This window comes from Perna viridis, chromosome 11, assembly GCF_037379345.1.
Source record: "Perna viridis isolate PV_CMFRI_1.1 ecotype Kerala chromosome 11, ASM3737934v1, whole genome shotgun sequence".
Taxonomy (NCBI): Eukaryota; Metazoa; Mollusca; class Bivalvia; order Mytilida; family Mytilidae; genus Perna; species Perna viridis.
This window is the reverse complement of record NC_142455.1, coordinates 34,412,733-34,429,288: the sequence shown is the minus strand read 5'-3', so window position 1 is coordinate 34,429,288 and position 16,556 is coordinate 34,412,733. Positions and strand designations below refer to the sequence as shown.

Sequence of the window (16,556 nt, the reverse complement as noted above, 5' to 3'; positions counted from 1 at the left end):
ACAATAATTTTAACATGAAATAAGATACACCCGGCCCACTGGACCTATAAGTCACTTAAATTAGCTTTATCTATATACAATTTCAAGCAAAGTAAAACAACAGAAAAAAAAATCATTTTGAGTAAATGAACTGTCTACGCTTACAATAAGCTTTTAAAATAAAATTTGAAGTTTGTCTGGGAAAATATTTCACAAGTTGAATTAACTGTTCACATTTTGGTAAGGTTTTGAAAGTATCAAGTCCATTTATGTTATTGACAAGCTCAGTTCTGATATCATTGTAGAAACAACATTCGGTCAAAAAGTGTATTTCATCTTCAATTACATTGTCAGTGTCACACAAACGACATATTCTTTGATGTTTGGGTTCACCTACATAGCGGCCTGTTTCGATCCTCAAAGGGAGAATTCCACATCTGAACTGTGCCATCATAGATCTCTCAGATTTCGATAAGTTCATTTTGACGTATGGTTCAATTTGGAAGAACGATTTAAACGTTTTGTAAGTCCTCAACTTTGGTGAGTTTTCATTCATATCAAACCACTCATGTGCGTACTTTTCAACAAGAGAGTCATTTACGGTGTTAAGATCACATACGAGTTTATTACTAAATTGATGATTGAGTCCAATGTCATTCATCACAGACTTTAAATCTGAGGACCAGTTATTGTTACATCTGTTATAGTCCCACAGAAACACTTGTTTACATAATCTGTCGTCAGGCATTTTCATAAGTCTATTCCAGTATCTAACCATATGTTGAAAATGTCTATGTCGTGATGGTAACCAACCCATATCTCCGATTATTGCCGATTTAGGTGCGAACTTGTGTACTCCTAAGAAGTATCTGATTGCTTTATTTTGAACATTGTCAATACAGTTGAAACCTTTAAATCCCCATATAGCAGCATTATAGTCAATAATCGGAGCCACACATGAGTAGAACAGTTTTTGAAAAGTACTAACTCCACAGTCCTTTAGCCCGTGCACTTTTGAGATTAGGGCCCCGAGGGCACGACCTCCAGCCTTAGCAAGATTATCGGCATTTGACTCGAATGTTTTCTTTTCATGAAATATCACGCCTAGATACTTATATTGTTCTGTTATTTGTAGCATATTATCACCAATTTTAAACTGGAAGGATGTTCTTGGTCTTCGTCCCGATCGAAAATGAACGACTTTAGATTTGTCCGTGTTAATGAGAACTCGCCACTTTTTACACCAGTTGTGAAGAGTATTCAGCATAAGCTGCATGTCATTCTCGTTAGTCGCAAACATAACTATGTCGTCGGCATACAATAACAGTGAAAGTTTTTTTGAATGGATATCGATACCCAACTCTAGGTTATTTATTTCCTGAACCAAGTCATTTATGAATATCGAGAATAGAGTCGGGGACAAATTATCACCTTGCTTAACTCCTGAATAGCACGTGAACCAGTCTGTCATAGTATTGTTTATTCGTATGCTTGCTGAAGTCAATGAATATATACTTTTCACAGAGTTATAAAGTTTACCATCGATATTCTTTAAGAGTAATTTATAAAGGAGCATATCACGGTCTACGAAATCGAACGCTTTCTTCAGGTCTACGAAAGTTGCTATTATATTTTGGTTATTTCGAATTATACTGTTCAGTGTAAAAACATGGTCCTCACATGATCTTTGTCGGCGGAATCCATTTTGCTCGTCTGCAAGTAAATCATTATCCTCTAAATAGGAAGTTAGACGATTGTTCATAAAAGAGCTAAACAGTTTAGATATACATGACTGTAGACACACTCCTCTATAATTCAATGGTTCTCGCTTATCGGAGGACATGTCTTTCAGGATGGGAAACAATATTGCCTTTCTCCATAAAGATGGTATCAAACTTGTATCAAATATCCATTGAAAAAGAGATAGTAGAATTGGTAAGATGTTCGGCGATTTAAGAACTTCGTATGGTATTTTATCCAAACCAGTAGCTTTTCCATTTTTCGTGGCTTTAATCACTACAGAGACCTCTTCAATAGTAATATTGGAATTTAATTCTTCGTTACATTGATATAACGGATCTAACATGTTGTTTTCTAGTAGATTTTTATGCTGTAGCGATTGTCTATAAAATTCATTATCAAAATCCTGATTTGCATTAGTGTTGTTGTACATTTTTTCAAATTCGGATTTCCATTTTTCGCAAACTTCATTTTCGTCATTAAGAATATTTCGTTCATCGTCATAAACTTCCATGGGTATTTCGGATTGTTTTCGTGGTCCCATATTACGTATTTTAGCCCAGAATTCGTTAGGGTTTTTTGTTGTCATTGTTTCAAGTTCCTCACAGAACGCATTTCGGTGCCGTCTTTCATAAAATCTCAATCTACGATCAAATAGTTTTTGTGCACTTTGGAATTGGAGCCGTTTTAATCGTTTCGAATTTGTATTTCCCGTACATTTTAAGAATGATCGCTCTTTAAAGTGCATGTCTTTCCAAAGAGTCGATAGTTCTTCATTCCAGTATGGTTTATGATTTCGGGAACGTTTTTTCGTTTTGTTACTTGGTGCAAAGCAAGGAATTGTATCATCCATCTCCTTTAAGATAGTATCGCACAAATCCGTATATATTCCATCTATGTTGCTTTGTGTTTCACGGGTCCGTTCAATACGTGTTATAAGTGTTTGTATTGCTTGTTTCGATATATCAGAGGCGAAAAAATCGTTCGGAATCACCTTCAGTTTATATCGTTTTTTGAAAGCACTTCCTGATTTTTTACTTATACTATCGACATTAATTTGTGTGTTCAGTTTAGTTTCTAGTACAGAATGATCCGGGACTTTCGAGCGGTCATTTAGGTATCCAAATAAGTCGTATTTTTCAACTATCGATCGTATGGTGCGAACCTCGAACGAAATGAATGTCTGTAAAGCTTCATGAGGAACGCATATATAATCGACAACTGACTTTCCTTTTCCCGATATGCACGTATAATTGTTTTTTGAATTATCATATCTTCCATTTAGAACGCACGTTTTAGATTCGTTCAAAAAGTCTATAAAGGCATGTCCATGTTGATTAATTGCTTTATCAATCCACGACCTTTCCGGTACAGAATCAAACTCTGAAACGTCGCTTAAGGATCCAATGCGCGCATTCAAGTCTCCGCATATAATATGAGCGTCACAGTCGTTATAAGAGTACATGATTGACAGGATATGCGCAAAGAAACTTTGTGAATCTCGTCCCCAAACTGAATTTTCCGGCGGTAGATAACAAGATATCACGGTGAAACTGAGGTCGGTACTTTTGGAAGTAAATTTTACACATAGAATACCATCGTATGTAGCGTCTATTATTTCCGAAGTATATTCCTGATTAATCCAATGTTTGACGAAAAGTCCGACACCCCCAGACCCTTTCGGTGCGTTTCTGTGAATTTCTTTTCTATTCGATCCTATCCATTTATAATTTTCTATCTCTAGTTTATCATCATTTTTCAAGTGCGTTTCGCATATACTGAATATATCGGCATCTACATTTTTAACAATCTGCTTTCGTAATAAAGAGTTATTTTCAGTCCAACCACAAACATTTAGCTGAGCTATGCTAATAGTCCAGTTGCACCGGCCGTGTACCTATTCCGAATCGTTTTGAATATCGTTTGCCTCCATCGGTACGTTTTCATTTTTCTTAAGAATGCGTCCGCTTCCCGTTATTCTGTACGAATTTCCGTGTGGTAATTCTTTCAATATTGTTCTCGCATTTGTTTCAAGAAGTCTCTCCATGCGTGATTTCGCGCCCTGGATAAACACCCGTTTATATTCATCAACTTCTTTGAGTTTATATTTATTTCGGAGAACGAGTACTTTTTGATCTGAGTTTTCGAAACTGACTTTTATCAATGCCGGTTTGTCACGAAATCGCTTTCGTAGTCTAGCTGCTGCTACAATTTTCACGTTATTTGATATATCTTCACCGATACTATTTATAATGTTATTTGCTTTTTCGGTTATATCTTCATCGTCAGAATATGGAACATTTTTAACTATAACGGTGATTTCATTGTCATTCAGTGGATCTGGCCTACGTGGATTGCCGTGAGCATTTTGTGTATTCGCTTGACCGTTATTGCCTAATCCATGTTCATCGACCGGTACATTGTCAACAATACCCTGTATAGTATCAATACGTGTAGTGAGTGTTTCTAAAGATTTAGCGAGGGTGTCCATGCGTGACGATTCACGGGCCATATCAATGTCTATGTCAGTTTTTAGAGCTTTTATTTTATCATCAATAGTTGATAGGACATCTTTTCTTAGTTTGTCAATTTTTGATTCAACCATCTTTTTCATACTATCTTGTCCATCTTTTATTTCTTTAACACTTTTGGCAATAGAAAGTACTGAGTCTTTTAATTCATTGAAATCGGACAATTCACAGGTAGCCATTTTACTTTGTTTACGTTCGGGTTTGGGGGTCTCACCTTCAGAACTTCGCTGTCTTTTGTTAAATTCGTTCGTTGAGTCCGTCATACTCCAGAAACATATGAAATATTCATAGTGTCAACATCACTTCAAATTTCTAATGTTTTTAAGCACTTAAAGTTCATTTTTTCACTAGTATTTACGCTGCTCGTGTTATTGTGTACCTTTCCACGGTAATATCATATAACGATCCACCGATAATATTACAAAAGACAACAATACACAACTTCAAATTAAACAATAAACAATCACTGTACATTCAATTCCAACTATTTTAATTTTTATTTTATTGGGTCCAATTATGTTTAAAGCACTCATTACTATAATTAGCTTTTTTAATCTTGACACATTTGACCGACACACTGTTCATTTCAGCTCAAACATTGTCGTAGAAGTGGTTAATTAACTTCTGAAGTTTGCACTGACTCCACGAGTACAACACCCTTTTTTCTGCACACTTACTTTACACAAGATAAAAAAAAACAAAAACAAAAAAACTGTTCGCTAGACTCGTTCATACCACCGATCCCCTCCCTAGAAAAAAAACAGAGGAAATCAAAAAGTCATTCATTCAGATGGAAACCAAAATAGAATGTGCAATACGGCATCATGTTATAAAAAATGTTTGAAAGTTTTATTCAATTTTAGAAGATCTGTGGATTAATAGACGGCCTTCTTAATCAACAAAGTACATATGTTGCACAAGGAAATCCCAAAAGTCATTCATATAGGGGGAAATAGGAAGTGCACATAGGCATCATGTAATAAAGAACTTATGAAGGTTTCAACAAATTCTATTCAGCGATTTTAGAGGAGTTGCTGATACACGCGTGTTTATATCATTCAGAAGTTTTACCTGCACTGCCATTCTGCAACGAATACCCCCTTTTTGCATCACATAAAATTGCTAAGTCGTATACTTAACAGAAAATATAAGGAACATGAAAAGGGGAGACTATACAAATCATTATGCAAAAGCAATATTACACCTAATATCTAAGCATTGAATTTCCTTCCAACAGAAGCCAAAAAATCTGTTACGGAGTGTGACGGACAGATAGACGGATGGACAAGATGATTGCAAAAACAGCTCCTTTTTGAGTGTCGATATAATTCTAGCGGTTTAATGTTAGCAAGAGAGCAACCGTCCGATAGTTATTGGAGTGCTAAAAGCACATTTTTATCCCCCCTCAAAATTATTTTTCATTCTACGCTCTGGTATGACAATTTTTTTAATCCTGGAAAGTTGAAACTGAAGATTAGTTTGGCATCTACAATTAAAATAAACACAAACAAGACAAGTCGTCATAGCTTGTTTCTCTACCCGAGATGTTCTCTACTTTCTAAGAGCAGTATTTCAGAATTGCTTAAATAGATTAAAGTAGACGTGAGAAATGTCGTTTCTCAATGTTTGAAAAATGTTCGTATGAATTATAGCTGTAAAGAAATGCCGTGCCATAACAACGATCCAATTGATAAACAAACATGAATGAAATCCAAGACCAAGATACATGTACAACAAAGTGTGAGTCAAAGACTGAATTAAGTCTTCAAAGTCGCTTTTCGTTTAATATTCTCTGCCATTGATTTTGGCTACCATCGTTTAGCTAGTTCCTTTAATCTCAGTTTCCGCTATATAGACGACGTATTATCGTTAAACAATCCTAGTTTCGGGAATTTGATACATCGCATCTACCCAAAAGGACTTGAGATAAAGGATACTTAGAGGTCGATGGTAAAGGGAAAGGAGAATTGTTAACGTTCCTTTCATCTGTGGCAACATCCCTTCAGCAACTGCGTATGGAATTTATACTTATACGTTATGCCAGAGCTTGCCGTAACTACGCAGACTTTTTGTATCGCGCTAGACTTTTTTACATTTTGACTTCTGGAGCAGGGTAACATTACGTTGCTACAAGATTGAAGTTATCACTTCAGAAATTTTATGGTCGTCACCACGAACTCGTGGATCGATACGGTGTATCCATCTGCATCATGACAACTTATTTGTTCAACATGTCATAGTTTTCCTTCCCTCTTTCGTCTACCCCAGACTTGATTTTTTATGAGCAACTCGGTGGATGTTTCCTGAAAAGCAGAGGACGCTTACCCTACCGGTGCACCTGGTCCATGCTCCCAGTTTTTAGTGGAAACCGAGTTGCTCAATTACTTTTGTTACTTTGTATGTATTATTTTAGTTACCTTATGTTCTTTGTTGTGTATGTCTGTTTTCCATGTCTGGTCTTTACATTTTCTCTGTTTTCCAAGTCTGGTCTTTGTCCCTGGATTACATTCTTTTTGATTTCCGGTAGAATCTTGGTTCCCTAGATTACTCTTTCAACATCATAAATGCGGTATGCAATAAAATCGGGTGACTTCTGCTAGAATCTTGGTTCCCTTCATATGTTTACTTTTTCTTATCCGTGATGACCCGAATGTTTTCAATCAAAACAACTGATTACCATGAACCAAATTAAACAACGGCTATTTATATAGATTTCGGGGGTCCTGATAATGCATATGACTTCAATAGTTAATTGTAAAAGCCCCCCCCCCCACACACACCACATAGACATGTGTATGATAATTTTTTTAAAGAGGTTCATTATAGCGATCTTTGGGTTACTTATTGACTAGGGACCCAGATACGGAACCAGATTAAAAAGCTGGCAATTAATATTCATAGATATCGGGCCCTTGTAATGTATATGACCTATGTAGTCTTGTAACGAGTCCCTGTGCCTGAATCGGAAACTTGGTAATGTTCAATGCTAACCGATCATATCGTGTAAATTTCCCGTTTTTATACAGCAAGAAACACACGAAGAACACACGTTTATGATATTTAAGAGGTACATTTTTATCTCATGAAGCTTCAACTGTAACGCTTTTGCGGTAAACACGGCACACATCTGCAGCATGACGTAGAGTTTAAACATATAGTTATGCAAGTCATATGCGAATATAAAGTACTGAAATTAAGAGTGCAAGAATTCTCTAACAATATTAGCGACTTAAAAAGTAAAGGAAATAAAATACTTCTTTTAAATGATTTTATTGAGAACAAAATTTATTTTACTATGACCAACAATATTACAAAAAAATATGCGTTTTGTTTTTGTTCACTGGAAGAACACGTGACCTTTTAAGCAGTCGACAAACATAGTAACTGACCCTAGGTCATTGGGTCTACACTCTGACTTCTTCTCTGCTAGTTCTCTGTTCATATCCTCCAAAATCGCTACTAAGTCACATCTAGAACGTGAAAGTAGAAATCATGTGATTAAAAAAAGAAGTATACTAGTACTCGATCACAATTTCTTGGTCAGATCTATCCAATCTCTTATCCTAATCTTCTAGTGAATGACAAGTCATACAAAAATAAAAATAATAATAATAAAAAAAACACAGAGGGAATAATCCGTGAAATTTTAGCATTTTGTTAGGATTTTGAGGTGATGATTAAGACTTTTAATTCGTTAATCATTTTATACACTGTTGGGTCATACATTCAACTGAAAATGATTTCCTGCAATGGTACTTCTATCAAAGACACATGGTAGATTAAAACGGAGCAATCATTATAAATATAGTTTCTTTTTGAGATTTGTGTGTAATTTAATTGGATTTTTTTTAATGATTTTGCCCAATTACCTTGTGAATCAAATTCTAATCCACAGTCACGTGACATACAAAATAACTTCAAGTATACACATTTGTACATTTGTTTTCTTTGTATGTTATTTTTGTTTTCTGTGACACGAAAAAGGCCGAATGGTTCCGACATCAAGTTTTTTTTTTTCGGATAGAAAACTGTAATTAAAAGTTTGTTTTTAGTTATAATTTAAACATATTTTATTCTGAAATAGTTTGATTACAATAAATTACAAAACATAATAGTAATAAGACAAGGATTCGGAAGCAAGCATAGCTCATACTAAGTCCGTCTCCTTATAAGAATGAAGTTAGCACATATGTTCTATTGCACGCTCACATGTTGAAGAATATAATATGTGGCGAGGAGAAAATAAAGTATTTAGGAAAAAAAGGGATGAAATGCATGAATAGGTAGTTGATTATAGTTAGGTGGTCACAAACCGTTTACTGTCTACTATATACTTTTGCACATTTGTAAATATATGAATATTTTGTTCTGAAGTTAGAGCATCTGATCCATGAAGCAAAATTTTTGGAGTTAACGGGATTGGTAAATCTAACGACAATATGTACGTCTAACGAATGGCTGCATACTTGTTACAGTGAAGAAGACAATGGCCAGACGTTTCAGATTTACCGCATGTACGATATGGGTTATCGACAAGATTTCGTGCAAATAAATGAGCATTCAAAGAACTACTATCAATACGTAATGGAGCACCTGACCGATTCTACTGCGAATATAGAAAGTATTTTGGGCATTTTACGTTCTGAACTTTCAAATAGTTCTTGAACGTTTCTAACGAAGACGCCTTACGAATGTCGACAGGCAAGTTGTTCCATAATTTGACACTTGAAGGTAAAAAGTAACCAGAATAGATATTGGTTCTCGTACGTATTTCTGCCACGTTGTTGGAATGTCGAGTAAAATGATGATGCAGGTCCGAAACCGAGTTAGGTATCCAATTACCAAGATAGTCAGGAGCATTCTTATGCACCATTTTATAAATCATAATAAGTTTATGATTCTTTCTACGATCTACGAGCTTTTCCCACCCTGTCTCAACGTATAATTTTGCTATTATAGAAGTTAGTTTAGTCCCACCCGTTACTATTCGCATGGTCTCGATTTGCACACTCTCGACTTTTTCAGACAAATATTCTATATTGTTGTCCCAAATGACGTCGCCATATTCCATTAATGGTCTAATGTACGAGATATACATTTTTTCGAGTGTAAATCTACCAAGAACTAATCTCAAGCGACGAAGTGCATTTACACGGGTAAAGGCTTTTCTGACAATATTGTCGATGTGATAATGCCACGATCCGTCATCTGAAAATGTTATACCCAAATGCTAATGGCTTGTCACTTCTTGTATGTCATGATCGTTCATCTTTAAGACCGGATGTACCACTCGTGTAGACTTGTGCGAAATAAGCATCGTCTCGGTTTTCTGTGGATTAAATTTAACCATCCAAGTAGTTGCCCACTGGTGAATTTTGGCGAGGTCATTATTTAAGATATTCGCAGCGATAGCAGGCGAATCGACGGTTACAAAGAGGCTAGTATCGTCAGCATATAACTTAATAGTTGCATCTATGTCTACAACGATGTCGTTTATAAATATAAAAAATAACAGAGGTCCTAAAATCAAGCCTTGCGGTACGCCGGCATTTATGGGTGTTCATTCGGAGAGACCCCCCATTCAAACAAACGCGTTGAGTTCCACCGCTCAAATAACTCTTAAACCAATCCAACAGTTTTCCCGAAATACCGTGGTTTCTTAGTTTAAATAAAAGACCAGTGGGGCACCAGCTGTCAGTAAACGTGGATTTATAAGGTCAGGCCCCTAAGCCTTACTGCTTTAGCTTCTTTTCATACCAAAAGTGCATGAATACTTACGCTTTATACTTTTCACTCAAGTGCTGATATAAAGAGTGTAAATAAAATGAACCAGTCTTCTGGGAATCTTTTGGATTATATGCTGCAGACCCAGGGAGTGTAGAATAGCCGTACAGAAAATCTGTGTCATTTATAATAGAAGGTTGTACATTTTTCTGCATCTTTTCTGTCGGAAAAAAAAAACAACAAAGGTTAGATAGTTCTTGAATAACAGTTTTAAACACAAAATGAACTTACCAAGTTACATGTAATTATTACTCGGAAGTTATGTGGTTTATGAGCCTTATCACCATCTGATGCCGATCACAAGGACATTCAGTTGATCACCACCTTATAAATATTTCCACCGCGATAGAGATTTGGCGATGAACACTAAAATGTATCATATTGATAACTTTGTATAAATACACTGTCCGTTTTTACAGTATACTGCTCAAATTATATATTTTCAATAAATGATTGTCAAAGAAAAATTCGAATACATGTATAGAAGTTTGAACTATATTTGTCAATGCCTTTGATATTCATATATTATGGACTCCAAGTGATTACATTTAAATCTAAAAATACACATTGAAAAACAAAATAAAAAGAAATGAAAAAACAAAACAAAACAAAACAAAAAACAAAAAAACAAAAGAAAACAAATTGAAACGTAATTTAAATGAAATTTAGAATCATCGGTATTGTGTCGATGTTACATAAAAAATTAAGTGCAAAAATCTTTAAATTTTAAAGGCTATTTTCAGAAATGAAAACGTGGACTTATCAGGAAAAGCTCTCAAATCACTTTTCCTAAAAAATGTAAATTTTTGTTGTGTACATGTAGTTGGTTAAATATTAAACACTACTACTTTACCACTTTAGGTATATCTAATGTATAAATACATATAAACAATGCACTGATGATGATTTTGCACCCATATTTACCGTCATTTTCAGAATTGCAAGCTTGGAACAAGAAAATCTTTGGTTTTCCATCAAGGCTTGGACAACTATCCGTTCGAAACCTCTGAATCTGCGGCGCCAAAACTACTTCGTATCCATCAGTTCCATATATTTTATTGGCGGTCCCGTGACTAGACATGATACAAACGAAACAGTCGAACTTTTTATGGTCTGATTCCACCATCGTCTTAAATTCTCTTTCAATCTCCCATTTCTTCAAGTTCTCTTTGCGAACTACCTTAAAACCGATTCTACTCATTAAAGATTCCAATCGCTCTGAAAATAAATGATACAAAAATAGCAATAAGCAAATAGAATAATAATCTGATCCGAAAGTTGCTTGGCGTCGCCATCCTCAATTATATTCACAGTATATTTATATTTATTTTATTTAAGTGGTTGACAATAAGAAAACACTTCTTCAGTACGATCTTTCTTAACATATAATGGACAATGTACATATGGTCTTTATACATCTGCGCATCCTTGTAGTTTTATGAGATTATTCATACAGATGACTCGTTTCATAATTCGAACGAAACACTAAGTAAAAATTTGTTAGGTCGAGGAAAACAAATGTAAAGTTATCTAATGATTAATAATTTATTCAAAGTGTAGACTGAGATATACCTACATATAAAATACTCACTCATATCATATTCGGAGCCTGGTCTTTCTGAAAGTTTTTTACTAATTGGACATCCGGGAACTTGATAAAATTCTCTATTGTTGATCATAAGACAATACCCTGAAATAAAAACAGCAGGTAAAATCTAATCGACGCCTCAAAAAGTCTTCAACCTCATTCTTCAATTTCTGTTTACACACATAATTGTGTAATAAACTATAGCAATGGCGTCTTAAATACGACCTTGTATGGTAACGCTTGCAGTAGGTTCTATACAAGACATTAACCGCAGACAACTTATCACTGCTCTTGTTTATTTCTCACAGCACTCAATTTAATTATACCTTTCGGTTTTGAGCTGAGTATGTACTGGTACCCCTCCGTATAGTCCTGATATTGTCGTACAGTCATGTCGATCTCAATCCGAGAGAATTGACCATCTTCCAAGGATTTTAGTTTCCGGAACAAGTCGGACAAAAAACCTAATGTTGCCGAATACTTCTGATCTGATTTCAGCTGATCAATTTGACTGAGAACAGCTCGAGCATCTTTTAATGGAAGGACACTGGTACCTAAACTTAGCTCGACTACTTGACCCGATTTCTTTTCCTTTTCATTTTTCTTGCCTGAAATGAAAAGTTCTCAACTTCTGCGTAAATTATACAACTACAATCAGTGAACATTGCTTCTACAAACACAAAAACAAAATAAAAGACGAAATACTTGTGCTTGTCTTTTTGTATTAAGTTTCTGCTTTATCCGAACATTCAGGTATAATTTTAAGCAATTTGAAATTCAATTTACAAAAAATTATTTATTTTGACGTTGTAACATCATTTATACTGATTTACACACCATCACTTTACATTAATCATGCAACTATTTTTTTGTGTTAGTTGTATCGTGTTAAGTGGAGCTCTGGAAATGTAAGAAAAATACTTTTTCTAGGAATAAAGCTCTGTCATGTAAAACAATTACACGTGCAGAAAGTAGGACAAGGAATGTTAATGAAAAGGGATGACAGTATTTTATGGTTACTGAGTGACATTCATGAAGCAAGGAGTCTAAGATTTAAATTATGCTTCACCGTTTATTCAAGGAACGTCACGAGATTGTTTTACATGCATTTTGGAGTTCTCTTAGAATGGTAGTAGGATGCTGTCTGATGCTGTAATTTAATGGGTTTTTTTTAGCAGTCAACTAGTTTAACTTACCTCGATCTATAAGTACATGTGTATGTCAATCTCTTATAAAAGTGCAAGGAATGCATGCAAACAAACAGTAAAAAATGGAAATACGATGATGTAGGAGCGAAACAGGAAGGAATTTAACAAATTACAAACAAATCTACAGGTACATTTGTTATAACATTGTTCCTGCCATGCTCACCACCCGGCAAAACAAATCATAAGACTACAATGGAATTTATCAAACAACAATTACGTCATTCCAACATACATGTACACAAAATGTTTAATTGAACGACATAACACTTACTGTTCAAATCTAAAATAATGTAGAAACAGGCATGATATAAGAAATACCACGTGGCAAAAATGACTCCAGGAAAGGGTTTTAAAAAGAATAACCAATCTTGTGATAGATGTGAACAGAACTCTCAGGGCTTGATTCAATTTCACAGGCAACGAGTTTAAACCACGGGACTTTCCAATGTGTGGAATGCTCCACTTACACCACAGATTCCTGTTCCTCAACTAATAAAATGTGGCGTGTTACAGATAATGTATCAGACGAACCGGAAGTATAGTCAGTGAACATGAGCAATGGCTTCTTTTCCATTCCCCTGTACTTTCATTTCTTTTGGTCGGATCGCCTCGTACATGTATATTATTTGTAACGTAACGTAGTACAACATTTATTGGTACACGAATCTGTGGCTCAACTGAAACGAACCGCTCAATGGAAAGCATCCAGGGATAACGGAAAGATCCCATTTTTTTCCATCAACATAAACTATGTTTTTTTAAAATTATGATCCAATGAATTTCTGTTTTCCCCCAGAAAAAGCTCGCGATACACAAGATTGGTTTTTATATTTTCATACCAAGCAAAATACTTTTATATACTCCCACGAGAAAATCTGTAAAATTAACACAGAATTACTAGCTTAACGGTACAATAAATAAGGATTCAATAAGCGAGAACTAAAGGCAATTTAACACTAACATGATTTCGTGGACAAGTTATTTTTTATGAACAGTTCAAGCACAAAACGATTCGTTATTTTCTGGCGTTGGAAAAAACACCGAGTCTGAGAGACCGCGGTATTTTTTTATCTGTGAAATCTATATTTTGAGACAATGAAAATAAACAATTTTATATTAAGTATATATTTACTGAGCAGACCCGTATCATATTTTAATGAATAAGTTCAAAAACTAGATATGATTTGTTCAACATGTCATATTTTACCTTTCCTCCTTCGCCTATCCCGGATTTTCTTGAAAAGCAGAGGACGCTTACCCTACCAGAGCACATGGTCCATGGTCCTAGTTTTTTATGGCGTCCGAGTTGCTCATTTAACTTTGTTGCTTTGTACGTACATTTTGGTTAATTTGTCTATTTTGTTGTGTCTGGTCTTTTTCCCTGGATTACATTCTATTGATTTCACTTAGAATTTTTCCCTTGAATACACTTTATGAATATAATTTGTCGCTTCGATTCTAAACGAATCAAGGTAACAAATAGATAAAATAACGGGATCTTCCATCGCTAGAAAGTAAAAAATTCAAAACTTCTTACATTTAGTTGAACGCCAAGTTATGAATAGAGGAATAGACCCTCTCGTGTTGAGTTCCCTGGAGCACGTCATTACTGTAATTCATTAAGTATACACGATCCTCCCTGAACCCTTTTCCCGGCATACTTGGCCGTTCTTTCATTTCTTTCAGATTTACTTCGCTTTTCAAAATGAAAAAAAAAAAACATCTTTGCCACCGACCCCCTCCCCCCCCCCCCAAAAAAAAAGATCACTGCCACAACTTACCAATCTGACTCTGACTCGGATTCTTCCGTCTTTGTTCCTTTTTATTACTGAACTGTAAGGAAGTAAATATTGATAAACATTATTATCAGTTTTTATAATATTTATTATTGCGCCAATATTCCAGACCATACTTATATTTAGTTCCAACATATTTATTAAGTAATTTGTATATTTTAAAATCAAGTGAATTGTTCTATACCTACATGTGTATTGGGTGCGCACGTGTACGTTCTGGCTGAAGTCGTCGATCTTGTAAAGTAGCTGGGTTCATTATAAATCGATTTTTTTCGAATTTCGTTACTTTTATGGAAGAATTACAACTTTATGGTTTCATTGTAAATTTGATTTTTATGGAAGAGTAATCAAGGGAACCAAGGTTATAGCGGTAATCAAAAGAATGTAATCAAGGGACAAAGACACGACATGGAAAACAGACATACACAACAAAGAACATAAAGTAACTAAAATCATACATACAAAGTAACAAAATCAAATGAGCAACTCGGACTCCACTAAAAACTGGCATCATGGACCAGGTGCACCGGTAAGGTAAGCGTCCTCTGCTTTTCTAGAAACACCCGCCGAGTTGCTCATAAAAAATCAAGTACGGGGTAGACAAACGAGGAAAGGAAAACTACCCGTTGAATAAATCAGTTTTCATGGTGCAGATGGATACACCATAACGATCCACGAGTTCATGATGACAACCAGAAAACTTCTGTAGTGATGACTTCAATCTTGTAGCAACATAACCTTGTTCCAGAAGCCTATTTGTTAAGAGTTCTAGTACGATACAAAAAGTCTGCGTAGTTTCGGGAAGCTCTGGCATAACGTATGAGTTGTGATATGAACAATCCATACGCAGGTGCTGAAGGGATGTTACCACAGATGAAAGGAAAGTTGACAATTCTGAATGAAAAGTCATCACGTTTGTCGTAAAAAAAGCTGTGAAAAACGACGAAAATCACGACAGTTGGTACACCGCGAACATTACAATGTAATACTCGGTAATACAAAAGGAATTTTGTTTTGAAACATTCAATGTTAGAATTGAAAGTCGTGTTTATTTTTCACATTCATTTCAGATTTAATGTTCAATTGAACATGTAATATATTTCATTACAAATGTTTGAATTGTAGTTTGTGTAGTAGAATCTTGAATTCGGTCCAAATACTTGCGTGGTTTAGCTTATGAAGTCGTAACTAAACATTTGAACGCATACGCATATGGGTATGCTCGTCTGGAACATAAATAAAATTACATACATGTATGTAAATTTCAAAACAATGAACATTTGACTATGATGCATTGAAAATCAAAACGCTATAAATTTAAAACATAAACTCAAAATGAGATACCACTGACCTCTTTTGTAGTGTTATTGGTCTGTTCCGAACTCATCTTTTCCATTCTATGGTTATGTATTGGGAAGAATCAATCTTTCCATACCTCATGATTTACTTTATCAAATATACATACGTTTTCCAAACCTTATACAAAAACATCAAACAGTTGTCAAGCGTTGTTTGAAAACCTTAACTAATTTTATTAACTATTTGAATTATTAATTACCAGATGTAATTGGTAGTTAGTACTTATTTCTCCCCAAGGACGATCTGACTGATTGTGTCGACACAACATTGTGACAATTAATCAAGATTCGTCCTAAATATTTTTAATTATTTCTTGATGTATTTTTTACGAACACGTTCGACTTAAGATCAGGCAGTGGTTGAAAAATTAAGAGAGTGGCCACGCAAAAAACGAGGCAGTAGGTGGCACATGACAATTTAAAAACAAATTCATCTATTTTGTATCACAAACGCACCCTTTAACTAATAAACTGTTACAGTAAAAGAGAAATAAATAGACAATTACATAGAAAGCATTGAAATTCATTTAAGAAAGACGATTCCTCTTTAATTTGAGCAAAATTTGGTTGCT

At 34.9% G+C, this 16,556-nt stretch overlaps 1 protein-coding gene across 1 annotated transcript; it reads right to left on the bottom strand.

The window, feature by feature from the left end:
- Positions 1–7,552: 7,552 nt before the first annotated feature.
- Positions 7,553–16,115, bottom strand: LOC148603845 (caspase-3-like). The gene is made up of 7 exons (XM_088552720.1): positions 15,978–16,115; positions 14,612–14,663; positions 11,949–12,230; positions 11,626–11,724; positions 10,959–11,252; positions 10,029–10,194; positions 7,553–7,720 (listed from the first exon to the last, which is right to left on the bottom strand). The coding sequence occupies exons 1-7, from the start codon at positions 16,020–16,022 to the stop codon at positions 7,588–7,590; spliced, it is 1,071 nt and encodes a 356-aa protein (XP_088408846.1). The 5' UTR covers positions 16,023–16,115; the 3' UTR covers positions 7,553–7,587.
- Positions 16,116–16,556: the final 441 nt, after the last annotated feature.

Coding starts and splice junctions, on each gene's coding strand:
- LOC148603845 (XM_088552720.1), bottom strand. CDS start 16,022: ATGGAAAAGATGAGTTCGGAACAGACCAATAACACTACAAAAGAG. Junction 11,725..11,948: donor ACTCAGCTCAAAACCGAAAG/GTATAATTAAAT, acceptor TTTTTATTTCAG/GGTATTGTCTTATGATCAAC. Junction 11,253..11,625: donor AGGCTCCGAATATGATATGA/GTGAGTATTTTA, acceptor ATTTATTTTCAG/AGCGATTGGAATCTTTAATG.